Raw genomic sequence first — 13,714 nt, forward strand, 5'->3', positions numbered from 1 at the left:
CAGTGATTCGGATAAGATTTATTCCTGCTCCACCCCTCCATGGCCCACAGCGATGGGGAGTCGGCGTCTACACAAAATCACCATCTTTCTACCGCTGTGGAGACAGATCACCGACCGCCCAGCCCCGTGGACCCCAGCAGGAGCCAGTAAGACGCAGAGGCCTGAGCACACCGGGCAGCATGCGGAAGGGCCTGCAGAGGTGACACAGCCAGTAGCCAGGCAGTGCATGCCACCCTGCGCCTAGGGGCCTGGCTTAGGAGACCCCCCCAAGGCTGGGGGTTCCCTGCTGGCTTTGATCCCAGGCTGCTCAGGGAACAGAGCAGCCCTCCGCCCCCCCCCCCCCCCCCGCAGTGAGGAACCCCTGTCCCCCCGCTGCAGTTTGTGTCCCCCCAGCCTGGGCCCACCCAGCCCTGCTTGTTTTTGGACGGCAGGAGCCATGCAGACCCGCAGAGATTCAGGCAGCTGTTTGCCCCTTGTCCTGCCAAGATAAACTCCCTGGGCTGAGGCCGACCAGCTCCTGTGCTTGAGAAGAGGCTGCTGGGAGTGAACCATGGGGCCAGCTGGGCATCCAGGATCCATCCTGAAGGCGGGGCATAGACCCCAGCTCTGGGGTACAGGCTGCAATGGCTGGGATCAGAGACCAGCCCATCCCCGAGCTCCCCCTGCTAAGTGTTGGCTCTGCAGTGAGCAGGGGGCAGGATTCCCTGGGGGCTACCACAGCACAGAGGGTACAGAACTCAGGGCAGCCCAGCCGCAGGCTGGCAGGTCACCGCTCGCCAGATCCCCTGGTGCTGGGGTACAGTGTTTGGCGGGGCCCTGGGCCGGAGGGCTGGGGCAGGGCGGGGGAAGAGATGCCCAGGGTTAATGTGTACTGAGAGCACTGGGCAGGGGCTGGGGTGGCTGCACAGCGAGTGGAACGGCGCTGGAGAAGGGTGCCCAGCGGCTCCATCCAGTCAGCAGCCACTGCTGTGGGAGGGGGGACCCCATGGAGCCTGGTCCTGCACCACAGGGGCCCCCAACTCTGACATTCGGACACTGGCGGCAGCACCAGTGAAGCGCCCCCCCCACCCCAGCGTGTCGTAAACTCTGCTGGAGAAGCATGAGTGCAGCAGCTGCCAGCCCCAGGGAACCAGGCCGCAAGGCAGGGCTGCTACCCCTCTCCCCAAGCAGCAGGGCTGGGCAGGCCTGCTGGTGCCTGGTCCGTACGGTAGCATGACCAGCCCACGGGCCTGCTCCATGCAGCAACGGAGAGCAGAGGCTCCCAGCTGACCAGGGGCACCACGGGCTTCTCCTCTGAAGCATCAGCTACTGGCCAGGAGCCGTGGGACGAGCCGGCCCACTGCTCTGAACCCTCTACAGCAATTCTTACGTCCCTAAGGCGGAGGCCAGCTGGTGCCAGCTCCAGCCGGGCAGAGCCCCCCATGGGGCCGCTGTGTCCTGCCCCACTCATGCCCTGCAGCTGTCGGTACAGTCCTGCCCGCTCTGGAAGAGGTGATAGATGCTGACGAGGGGGAACATGGCCAGGGCGCCCACCAGGGAGCCCGCCTGGATGACCGCTCCACACCACACCAGCGCCGTGTGGCCAGCCTCGTGCAGCAGGCTGCCAATCACCACCTTGAGGTAGGAGAAGAGGCCCAGGAACAGGATCCAGGACAGCACCTGTCAGGGAGAGAGAAGGCCTCAGCCACCTCGCCAGCCACAGCGGCCAACCACAGCGACCCAAGGAAACCCATGGGTCTGACGAGCAGGACCAACACAGCCATCCCCGCCTCCTGGGCCAGAAACCCTCAGAGCAAAAGGCCCGGAGGCCGGCTCAGAACCAGGGGTCACTCGCCAGCGGCAGGTGGAAGGGGGGCACTTGCCAGCCCCTGGGGATCCTGGGCATTGTCTGGACCCCTGGACACTTTGCCAGCCCTGTGAGCCTGATATCAGACCAGGGCCAGCTTCAGGCACCCGCGAAGGAAGCAGGTGCATGGGGTGGCCAATGGGAAGGGGTGGCACGTCCCTCAGTCCCTCTCTGAGCTGCCGCCGAAGTGCCGCTGAAAAGAAAGAGAGGGAGCGAGGGGCCCGCCGCCGACGAACGGAGCAGCACCGCTGAGCTGCTGCCGATCGGCTTTATCTTCTTTTCTTTCCTTCGCTTTACTGCTTGGGGTGACACAAAAGCTGGAGCCGGTCCCGGTCCCGTATCAGACACCCAGGGACTGAACCCCGAGGAGCAGCACAGGGCACGAGGGGCAGAACTGGGAGCCATGGGAGGAGACTGGAGGGACGTTTCCCAAGGGCCCTGGGAAGCCCTGTCAGGTAGAGGCTGACTGGTCGGTGCCCCAGAGATCAGCCCCTGGAGCAAAGCCGCAGCCCACCAGCAGGGGACGCTCTGATGGCTCCTTTGCAGCCAGGTGCAGTGGCCCCCAGAGAGACTGGGGCCCGGACTCCACCCTACTCACCACCAGGGCAACTCCAGCCGCATTGCCCAGCAGCGGAGGGCAGGGGCTGAGCACGGCCAGCACCATCAAATAGGCCGCAAAGACACCTCCCAGCACAGAGATGACGCTCAAGCCCACCACTGACCTGCGGGTAGAGAGAAGGCAAACGAGGGTCAGTTGTGGGCCAGGGGGCCAATGGGGCGAGTGGGGGCAGGGGACAGGAGTCCTGCCCTGCTGTCTGAGCAGCACGGCGCATCTGCTCCATACGCGTTAGACTGGGCAGCACTTCCTGGGGGTGCTAAGTGCTGTGCTCTGTGGGGTGCCAGGGAGAGCTCTGAGCAAGACTTGGGGTGATCTGAGAAGGGGACTCCCACGATAAGGCCCCTGTTGATATAGTAACATGCTGGGCGGGGGGGGGCAGTTATTTCGTACACAGTTGGGGCTCAAAGCAGAGCTCTGTAGGGCAGGGATTGATCTCAGTCCGTTCTCATTGCTGTTGTGTCTACACTGGAGCAGGGCAGCAGCACAACTGCAGCGCTTTAGGTGCAGCTGTACCTGACATGGGGTGTGTGTGTGTGTGTGTGTGAGAACACTCGCCAAGCTGGAACAATTCACACCTCCCCACGCTGATGGGTCAGGCTGTATCATCTCCATGGGACCTCCTCCTTCAGCTGAGAACATCTCATTGAGATGAATGGGCCACATCACACCTCTCTAAGCCTGCTCCCTGAAGAGCCTCTTCCCCATAGGCTAGGCCAGATTTAGAGCTGTGAGGACATGTGGGGAGAGGGGGGTTGGAGCAGAGGAGACGTACAGGGAGGGAGGCTCGGAGCACTGGGGGTGTGTGAGGAGGGAGGCTTGGAGCAGAGGAGACGTACAGGGACGGGGGCTCAGAGCAGAGACATACAGGGAGGGGGGCTCAGAGCACTGGGGGCGTGTGGGGAGTGGGGCTCAGAGCAGAGGAGATGTACGGGGAGGGGGACTTGGAGCAGTGGAGGCATGGGGGGAGGGGGGCTCAGAGCAGCAGTAAGAGAGTTTGAGCGGCAGGGAGGTGTTGGACCAATGCAGGGGAAAGTGGGGCTGAAAGGAAGGGACAGAGCTGTGCAATCAGGGCTCTGTCCCCGCCCCCGCAGAGCCAGTCAACATGTAGCGTTTATATGTCCCCAGCTGTGTATCTGAGCACCTCAAACCTTCCCAGTGTTTATCCTCACCGCAGCCAGGGGAGGCGTGAAGTGGGGAACAGAGATGCAGAAAGATTAAGGAACGTGCCCGAGATCACCCATCGTGTCTGTGGCGGAGCAGGGAACTGAACTCAGTTCTCCCAAATCCCAGGGTCTAACCACTGGGCCAGCCTTCCTCTCAGCCCCCCTTTCCATAAATATCCCCTGACTCCCACGGGCCCCTGCCTGATCAATCTGAGGCCGTCTCCTCCCCATCTGGCGGCTGGAGGGCGTGGGGAGCCTGGCGAGATCAGAGGCACTGGGCAAGCTCAGTGTGGGGGACGGGGACATGGTCTCGGTTTTACAAACGTTTAACGTGCACAAGCCCTGGACCTGGCTTGGCTGCTCACTAGGGACATCACTGGGAATGACTCGGATACGTGCTGGGCACCCAACTCCGACCACAGGGCCACCATGCAGCTGTGACCCATGGCTCCCCTTGTTGGCCCCGTCCAGAACCTCCTCCCCCCAGCTGCACCAATGCCCCTCAATCCTGCCCCGCAGCACAGCCCCTCAGGCAGGGGGTGTCAGATGGTGCTGAAGTGCACTCTGGGGCAAGGCTGAAGAGGGGTGTAGGGAGGAGGCTGGGACATGTTGAGGTTCAACCTGGACAAACCTGATGAGGTTCAACAAGGACAAGTGCAGAGTCCTGCACTTAGGACGGAAGAATCCCATTCACTGCTACAGACTAGGGACCGAGTGGCTAGGCAGCAGTTCTGTAGAAAAGGACCTGGGGGTTACAGTGGACGAGAAGCTGGATTTGAGGCAGCAGTGTGCCCTTGTTGCCAAGAACGGATTTTGGGCTGCATTAGTAGGGGCACTGCCAGCAGATCGAGGGATGTGATCATTCCCCTCTATTCAACATTGGTGAGGCTGTGCTGGGTCCAGTTTTGGGCCTCCCACTACAAGAAGGATGTGGAAAAATTCGAACGAGTGCAGCAGAGGGCAAAAAAAAGGGATTGGGGGCTGGAGCACATGACCTATGACGAGAGGCTGAGGGAACTGGGATTGTTTAGTCTGCAGAAGAGTGAGGGGGGATTTGATAGCTGCTTTCAGCTACCTGAAGTGGGGTTCCAAAGAGGATGGAGCTCGGCTGTTCTCAGTGGTGGCAGATGACAGAACAAGGAGCAAGGGTCTCAAGTTGCAGTGGGGGAGGTCTAGGTTGGATATTAGGAGACACTATTTCCCTAGGAGGGTGGTGAAGCACTGGAATGGGTTCCCTAGGGAGGTGGTGGAATCTCCTTCCTTAGAGGTTTTTAAGCTCAGGCTTGACAAAGCCCTGGCTGGGATGATTTAGTTGGGCTTGGTCCTGCTCTGAGCAGGGGGTGGGACTAGCTGAGCTCCTGAGGGCCCTTCCGACCCTGCGATTCTGATTCTGTGCCCTGCCTTACCTGCAGAGCACAAACATGGCGACGAAGCAGGCCACGGGGTTGGCGATGTTGCTGAGCACCACGGAGAGGTGGTAGGCCGTGCTCCCGTAGGGCAGGCAGGAGTAGCTCTGCACCGAGGGCAGCACGCCGTTGGTCAGCGCATTGGAGACGCCCAGCAGCACCAGCAGGTAGATGTTCCGGCCTGTCCAGAAGTAGGCGGGCTGGGCCGGGGAGTGGGCGCCCTTGGCGATCTCCATGGCGCTGTCCGACAGGGGGGTGCCGTCCTGCAGTGGGAAGGACTCCTCCGTCTCCACGCTGCCCTTGGAAGAGCTCTCCTGGCAGGCAGGGGAGCTGCTGGCGCGGCGGCGCTGCAGGATCAGCCCCAGGAAGGCGAGCGCCGAGACAGTGAGCATGGCGGACATCAGCCAGAAGTAGGTGTCCGCGGGGAAGTTCTCCTCCAGGTAGTGGGGCTGGGAGCCGTTGCCAGTGGTGGCGTTGCGGCACTCCAGCTTGCCCACCCCTTGCGCCAGTGCCACCACGCAGGGGAAGAGGGCACTCAGGCCCTGGCCCACGAAGAAGGTGCGGATGAACTGCTGGGGGAACTGGTACATGAAGGGCAGGAAGGTGACGTTGGAGGTGCAGCAGACGAAGGCCAGGAGGAAGGTCAGGAGCAGGAAGGCCAGGCTGTGGGGCTCCCCCGCCACCATCGCCGTCCGGTGCCAGAACAGAGCCAGGAAGAGGGCCGCTCCCACACCCAGCACCTGGATGGCATGGATGACCCAGCGCTCCTTCAGCCACCCAGGGGCGAGCTTGTGAGCCAGGGTGACGGCGATGGGGCCCACGTTCCCCAGGGCGATGAGGACTGAGAGGTAGGCAGGGAGATTCCAGCCTGCAGGGGGAGAGACACAGCGCTAGTGACACCTGACGTCCCAAGCCCTTCGCCTGGCAGGGCAGCCAGATCCTCGGTGTGCCAGGCACCCCAGGGCCCAGCCCAGAGTGGTGCTGCCTGCAATTCTGTGCCCTTCTATTGCAGGCGACCAGCACATGCCCCCCTTGCTGGAGAGGGAAGCAGAGGCTGCAGACTTTAGGGCAGCACCCCTAAGGGGCCAGTGCCTGGGTTTCGTGTTGTCCCGGCTCTGGTTGGGGGGGGGAGACAAAGTCAGTGCTCCCATGGGGGTGCTGCAGCCTTCTGTGGGATTAGCACAGCACAGCGCAGGCCTACCTGGGGAAAAAGGAGCCCATGGGCTGATCTCCCTGCAGAGAGCACGACCAGGGGAGGAAGGGGGGAAGGGCAGATGTGGGTCCTCCTGCAGCTAACGAAACACTGCTACCAGAGCAACTCAAAGAGCTCTGCTGCTGCCCCCCATCCCAACCCATGCTCCTCCCACCCCCCAGCACTGGGCCTATATGGAGACGCTGCACTGTGTGATGGTCCTGGGGGCCAGTGGGGACTGGCCGAGCCCCAGCCAGCCCGGGCTGCAGGCTGCTAGTGGCAGGGGCCAGGCGAGGGCATGCGTGTGGGGGGCTGCGGGGGAATTCCAGAGGAGGAATCCAGCTGCGAGGCAGGGAGGCTCAGGCACACACTCCCTTGGCACAGCCAGGTAACACCGCCAGCCCCTGGCAGTGCTTAGCTGGGAACACCATGTGCCCGTAGCAGGTGCAGAGGCAGCCTTCAGGTGGGCAGCCCTGGCACAAAGGTGAGAGAAAAGTAGGGAACCAGGCCTCCAGCACCCTCAATAGCCCCCCAGGGGAAGCACAGCAGCCTGCCCCCGGCCCCAGGATGCTGCCTGTGCAGAGCGTGGGGCTGGCCTGACAGCCTCCCACCCCAGGGCTCCCTTGCCATGGCCTGAGGAGCACTTGCGGGCGACCTGCGGGGGCTGGCGGCCAGCAAGGCAGGCTCTGTGTGACAGAGGCGAGCCTGGAGCCATGGGGGACCCCCACAGAGGAGCGGAGGCGCCACGGGGAGCAGGGGAAGGGGAGAAGAGGACCCCCAGGAGGGGAGGCTGGGTAGCGTGTGCGCAGGGGACCAAATGTGGGCATGACGGGGGGGGGAAGGTGGCTGGCATCTGCATGCAGAGTGGCAGAGAAGGGCAGACAGGAGGGGAGTTGAACCAGGAACAAAAGGAGCCTGGAAATCCCCCAGCTCCTCCTCTGCAAGGAAGAGGGGCGGCGGGAGGCACTGCCAGAATTGCCAAGGTATGCCCCCCACCCCATGGAAGCATTTGGAAACCCCGAGGCTGGCTACTCTTAGCCAACCTGGCTACGGCAGAGATGAGCGGGCCCATCTGTCTGGGGGCTCAGCCAGTTCCTCTGGGACCAAGCAAAGGGCGAAGAGAAGCCTCCCTGCACTCATGGCGTCACTGTGGCAGGGCCATGCATGGGGTGGGTGCAGATCACCGCGGCGCTACGGGCACCCCGGCACAATCCCTCCCGAGCAGGAACAGAGCGTCACCCTTTTGGGGAGTGGGAGGGGGTGGAAGTGGAACAGCCCTAACACTAACTCCCGGCCCTGCCTACTGCTCTTTATCCTGCTAATGAGCCAACCCCAGCATGCCGGAAACATCCAGTCAGCCCACCCCGATGGCCTTCCCCAGCATGCAGCCAGCATGGCACACACTAGCCTCCACCCCCGAGAGATGGGCTGAGGGCTGCTCTCCTCGGGGAAGGCCAGGCAGCACCTGCTGGCTCCCAGCACAGAGAGCGGGATAACCCAACCCAACCCTCCCCCAGGCAGGGCTTCGCTCGGACACCCAGGGACTCCACAGCTCTTCTTCACTAGGCCGACCAAGCCCCCATCACATCCACCCAGCAGCCCGGGAGCAGAACAAAGCTCCCCTGGGGCCTGCGTTCCCGACTCCTACGGCAACCCTGCACTCAGAGCCCTGGCTGCAATCTGGAGCCCAGAGGGCAGCTGCCCGCGTTCACGCCAGCAGTGTCCTTGCTGCCGCCCACTCCACCAAGAACCCGCCAATGACTCCTCCTTCGCCCTGGGATGTGAAACCCGCTGGAAGCCGGGGAAGCTCGTCCCTTCCTGCCTTTGTTCTCCGTCCGCTCGGCTGGACTGGAACGTGCTGTTTGTTGCCTGGGGCTCTGGGCTGCAGCCTGTGCATCCTTGTGCTCAGCGAGCACAACACGTTCTGCACGCATCCAGGGCAGCACGTCTCTGCGCAGCCGGCACCGGACACCAGCCCCCTCTGAGTCCAGGGCACCGCCGGTGCCAGAGCCAGCAGGGTTCCAGCAGCTCTTCCGGTGCCTTGCTTGGGCAGGGTGGCAGCAGCTGGGTTGGTCACGATCTGCAGGAGCGTGCCCAGCTTTGGCTCCCATTCTGATCCTTCGTGACCTGGGCGGTCAGAGCCACACAGGCTAACGCAGCATTCGGAGGCGGTACACTGCTGGGGAGGGGCTAAGTGAGAACTCCCCACCCCCCACAGGCCTTACACCCCTGGGGAGGGGCTAAGTGAGAACCCCCCACCCCCCACAGGCCTTACACCCCTGGGGAGGGGCTAAGTGAGAACCCCCCACCCCCCACAGGCCTTACACCCCTGGGGAGGGGCTAAGTGAGAACCCCCCACAGGCCTTACACCCCTGGGGAGGGGCTAAGTGAGAACCCCCCACCCCCCACAGGCCTTACACCCCTGGGGAGGGGCTAAGTGAGAACCCCCCACCCCCCACAGGCCTTACACCCCTGGGGAGGGGCTAAGTGAGAACCCCCCACCCCCCACAGGCCTTACACCCCTGGGGAGGGGCTAAGTGAGAACCCCTAGGCGCTGAACCCCGGACGAGCAGGTTCGCATGTTTCCCTAGGACAGGGATTGCCTGAGTCCCACCCGCCCCCTTTCATGATCACAGGGATGTTACTGTGTAACTACAGCAATTCCCCATTCAACACTTCCCTCCTCTCCGCTGGCTCCGGGCGCTGTGGCAGCCAGAAGGGAAGATGAATGGCACAGCAGAAGGCAAGATACCTGACCACCCACTGCGGCTGCTCTTACGTGCCAGGTGAAGCCAAGGGCATCATCCTGCCGGGCCCACAGCTCCACTTTATCACCACCCATCAGCGCCTCACCTTCTGGAAGCCACTTCACCACCACGGGGAGCTCCACCCACAAGGAGTTCACGGAGACCCAGGAGCCCATTCCGAACAGGGCCACCAGCACGTGGGTGACCATGGCCTGGCCCATCACGGAGGCAGCCATCCTCTCACCCTGGCAGCAGAGAAGAGAACAAGGTCTGGTTCAGCTAATCCACTGGTGAATAGTGCCAGCTCTGAGGGGATTCCAGATGGGGTCCCTGGCTCCCAGGGCAGGCGTGCTGCAGCAGAGAGGGCTCAGAGCCAGGGAGAATGGGGTGGGAAGGAGAACCTGGCATAGAAGTCAGCAGAGCCCCCTCCCAGGGACGGACAGGCTCAGTACATGCACAGAGCCGGGCTGGCTTCCTACACACTGCCCCATCCGTCCAGCCTGCCTCACGCCTCTCCCAGGGGCTGTCTGTATGACTGGCATGGGAGGTCAATCTCCATGGCCCAGCCCAGCCCCTGTCTGCAAGGGCCTAACAGCAAAGAGCTGGTCATGGTGGCAATCTCAGGTCTGAGCATTTGGCCACTAGGAACAGGGCACGACCAGTGAGTCAAGGTCTGTCTGCGACTTAAGGGGGAAGATTCTGCATCTCCCTCAGTTGATTCCTATGAGGCAGCAAGGGCTGTCTCCACCCCACCCGTGCTCCCTCTCGCTGGGCAGCTGGTAAGCAGAGGGGTGGGGAGAACAGGGGGTTTGTACTTGGGGTTACCTGATAGGCTGGTGGATCCAAAATCGAATCGCTCCCAACAGCCCGAGCTATGCCAGGCGAAGGGCAATGAGGAGTTCAGAGCTGCCGGAGCAGGGATCTCCACAGCCAGCCATCGCTGAAAGAGACAACATCCTTCACCAGCGCGCCGACTGCTGGGTGTGCTGGGGCTGGAACTGTCCTGCCAGAGCCCAGCGCTGAACTCCAGCGGCCAGGGCCTGAGAAGGGGCGGTGCTGTGGGACAATGCATGGAGCGTGCACGTCCGAACCCTCCCGTTCAACCTCTCAGCACGATTGTAAGCCAGTGAGCTGAATGCAACAAGCCAATGGTCAATTTCTATTCGCGCTGTCAGAGCCCAGGGCAGAGCTGCAGGCAGGCTCCAGGGGTGCTGACAGCTGGGCAAGGCCCTCAGGAGCGGGGCAGCCGCAGGGCTGTGGGGCACTGGCAGAGCTGTCTTCATACCCTCTATTCATGCTTTTGACTCAGGCTCCAGAGCAGCTGTGGGACCCACTCCCTGCACTTTTCTGTGCCCTGTGTCAGTTCTGACCAGACCCGCTGTGGGGAAGAGCCCTGGGTTCCCCAGTAGCACATGGACTGACCACCCCACACATGCTAAATCACGCCAGAGCACCAGGATAGGAGGGTGGCAAGTCCTGCTATGGAGCAGGCAGCTGGGGAGGCTGATTGATTAGACCCATTGGACGGCCAGGGTAAGTCTGCGCTTTAAGCAGATCTCAGCAGTGGGGAGACCCCCCATACAACACTAAGAATGGCCCGGCCCATCCCCCATGGCCCAGCGGGGGGCTAGAGCCCATGTGCTCACCCCTGGGCAGGTGGGGAACCTCAGACAGCTCTGCAGTGACTCCTCCGGCTGACCAGGAATAAGGCTGATGGGTTCCCTGTCCAACCCTCACTGGCTAATAGGAGAGGGCACCCAGTGTAGGCCTGGCATAGAGAGACTGGCCCCAGTTGGCGCTGAGCGGCGTTCTGCCCGTGCTCCCAGTTACAGGGCCCTGAAGAGGGGGGACAGGCCGCTGCAGTTGAGGTGAGAGGAGATGGAGGCAGGCAGAGGACTCCAGCTCAGGGGAAGTGACTCCAGCAGCCCCCCCGGGGCGGAAATGGACAGCGGGGGCGGGGGAGAGGGACGTGGAGAATCAGAGGATGCCAGAGCTCTGGGCAATGAGAGACAGAGGCGGAGATGAGCTGTGTGCAGGGAGGCTCCCCAGCAAGGCAGAGCGGACCGGAGGTGTAGCTATGGGCGTGTGACCAGCGCAAGACTAGGAGCTAAGGCTGAGAGATCCAGTGCCCAGGACTGGGACACGGGAGCAGGAGGCAGTGAGAAGATAAAGGAACCTGCTGAGCCTTGTTCTTCCCAAGCCCCTGGAGAAAGGGTCTCTGCAGCCTCCAGCCATATCACCTGGTGTGTTACAACTACAGCGTTAGCTCCCCAAGCTGGGAGAGGCTGGGGAGGTAAAGAGACCACTGCAAACCCCGTCCATTGACCAATGAGCAGAACACAAGGGCCATCAAGTACGAAAGGGACACAGCGCAGCAGGGTCCCAGCGGGGCACAGAGCCACTGGAGCTTGGCCTGGTTTCCTACATAACAGTATAGCCCACTGGATGCCCCACACCCTCGTAGTGACCTTACCCGCCCCCCAACTGCCTCCCTGCTGCCACCCGTCCCAGATCTAGCTCCCTAGCCACCCTCCTTCCCACTGACTCTAACCTGTCATCACCCTGCTCCATACCCACATCAGCTCAGCGTCAGGCTGGGATGGAAAACACCCTGTATTCACACCCTAGACACCTTGTAATCCTCTGTGGGCAAAACAGGCCTTGTCAGGTAGCATCTGAAAACCGATAACTCGGTGGTCAGTAACATCCCGGCAGAACGTGGGTAGCAACATTACATGTAAAGTTACAAATCCCGTCACAATGACATAGGTGGCACATGTTCAAAACCACGCAGGCCCAACTGGGCAAGTCCTAAACAACAGGACATGTGTTCATGTCCAATTTATATCTGAGTTGTGACCAGGATCCTCAGAGAGCGAGATGGGGGAAAGTAGGAGACAAGGAAAATCTGCATATCAGCAAACAAAGATGAGAAGAAACAGCGTGCAGCCTCTTTCACCACCAGGCACCACGTGGCCTTCTTCACCGGTCGAATGAACTTTAACTGGGGGTAACTCTCAGGGAAATGCAGTTCAAGGATGATTGAATTGAAAAAGTGAGGGGCAAAGCTACACCCAGTTCTCTCTCCCTGTCCATCTCTCTGTTCCACCAAAGACAATAGACAGCAAAAGGAACAGTCTGTGGACTTTGGAAGCAGACCCTGGCCTCCAAGTCTGGTCAGCAATTGACTGAAAACATACAGGATGGGACTTCACCGGGACCCACGTCTAGTTTGTAAGCGTTTCATCTTTCTCTCGGTTGTAAGAATTTCCGACTCTAATGCCTTATGCTGGTATTCACTCAAAATCTCCCTCTTTGTAAATAAACAAACTTGTTTCATTCTTTAATTAAAACGAATCCAGCGTTGTGAATTGGCTGGGTAACTTCATTTACGGGAGCAGACTGTTGTATTTTGAGGAGGGGGCTGGACAGTGCAGAACAAGCTTTGTATGTGCGTTTGGGGGGGTTAATCCAGGACTGCGGGTGTGCTGGGATCACCATGCAGCTTGTAACCAAGGTTCCTGGCAGCCAGAGTGTGGCTGATGTTTGCTGACAGGCTGCCGGGGTCAGAGCTGCTGGCCCAGGGCTGCGGCTACACACATACACACATACTCAGGGTCTGACCTGCGTGCTGGCAGGCTGTTTGTGAGGAGCCCAGGTTGGGAGCTACAGCAGCAAAGCACTGGGAGGCATCCCAGGTTACAGGGCAAGTGGTGACACAGCCCCTCACTGCTCCAGATTGCAACCTGGAATGTCCTACAGGCTCCTCATCCTCACAGCCAGCCTGATGCTGCTTCCTCTAACCCCACCAGGGTGTTAATCTCAGGGGGCCATAGGACAAGGCAAGTCACTGAAGTGTTACTGGAGCAAGAGTCCCGTTTGCACCCTTGGGAGGACCTGCTGGCAGTCGCCCTGTGGCGGCCGGCACAGAGCGGGCATTTCAGAAGTCAGGATGGTGGATCCCTTTGGAATCCGGCGATTAAAAAGAGCCTCCTGCACTGATACAGAATGGGAGTGGGGAGCAACTGGCTGTTCCTAGAAGAGTGGGTAAGTCAAAAATGCAGAGCTGCCCCAGAAATCAACACAGCCCAGCACGTCTCAGGGATTCAGGTTCTGCCAACCTCCCTGCTCTCTGCCTCGTCAAAAGCTCTTCAGGGCACGGAACATGCTGAGCGCCAGGTGCTGGAATAAGAGCATCTAGCCCCTCGACAAACCTCGCCCTGCTCCTTCCCCGCAGGCAGCATGTGCTGTGCCCATTGTGCAACGGGGCTTGGAGGAAGTTGTGCAATGGGAGTTTCTGAGCAGGCAGAGATCCATCCACTCCCAGTTTAACATGACAGCTGCCAAAATCAGCCCTGGTTGCAGAGCTATCAGCAGCTTTCAGATCCAGCCCTGGCACTGATCTCCCCGCCCTCCTGCCGCAGGAAGCTGTGAGTCTGCTCCACAGACCAGGACTTCCTTTAACCTGAGCTAAATGGACCTGCCACTAGTGTCCCTGTGTAACTCCAGGGGCTCAGATTATGGGAGAAAGAAGAAGGCTGAATGGACCAGTTCTTGTTCATCCTGGTGCTAAATTACCCCTTCGTACCTTTGGCCATCCTCAGTCTTCTCTGCAGCCTCCGGAGATGCTTCCTTACGGTTGGGAGGCAGCCAGACAGCTCGTAAGATGAGACTCCAGCACCACTCAAGGTCCCCAACACCTCCTGAATTCCCTCCCAGCAAGTCCTGGAAATACAGAGCC

The 13,714-nt window shown here is 60.9% G+C and overlaps 1 protein-coding gene across 6 annotated transcripts in view; it reads right to left on the reverse strand.

The window, feature by feature from the left end:
• LOC115647213 (solute carrier family 52, riboflavin transporter, member 2-like) overlaps positions 1 to 13,714 on the reverse strand; it is a 15,665-nt gene continuing 1,951 nt past the window's right edge. For all 6 annotated transcript variants that reach the window (XM_030554031.1, XM_030554036.1, XM_030554034.1 and 3 more), the window contains exons 2-7: positions 13,562 to 13,698; positions 9,799 to 9,913; positions 9,080 to 9,218; positions 5,035 to 5,902; positions 2,445 to 2,568; positions 1 to 1,659 (exon numbers count right to left, since the gene is read on the reverse strand). In XM_030554031.1, coding sequence (XP_030409891.1) covers positions 1,447 to 1,659; positions 2,445 to 2,568; positions 5,035 to 5,902; positions 9,080 to 9,209 — 1,335 coding nt within the window. In that variant the 5' untranslated portion in view covers positions 9,210 to 9,218; positions 9,799 to 9,913; positions 13,562 to 13,698 and the 3' untranslated portion in view covers positions 1 to 1,446. The remainder of the gene's footprint in view (positions 1,660 to 2,444; positions 2,569 to 5,034; positions 5,903 to 9,079; positions 9,219 to 9,798; positions 9,914 to 13,561; positions 13,699 to 13,714) is intronic.

Source organism: Gopherus evgoodei, chromosome 2 (genome assembly GCF_007399415.2).
Source record: "Gopherus evgoodei ecotype Sinaloan lineage chromosome 2, rGopEvg1_v1.p, whole genome shotgun sequence".
In the NCBI taxonomy this organism is placed as follows: Eukaryota; Metazoa; Chordata; order Testudines; family Testudinidae; genus Gopherus; species Gopherus evgoodei.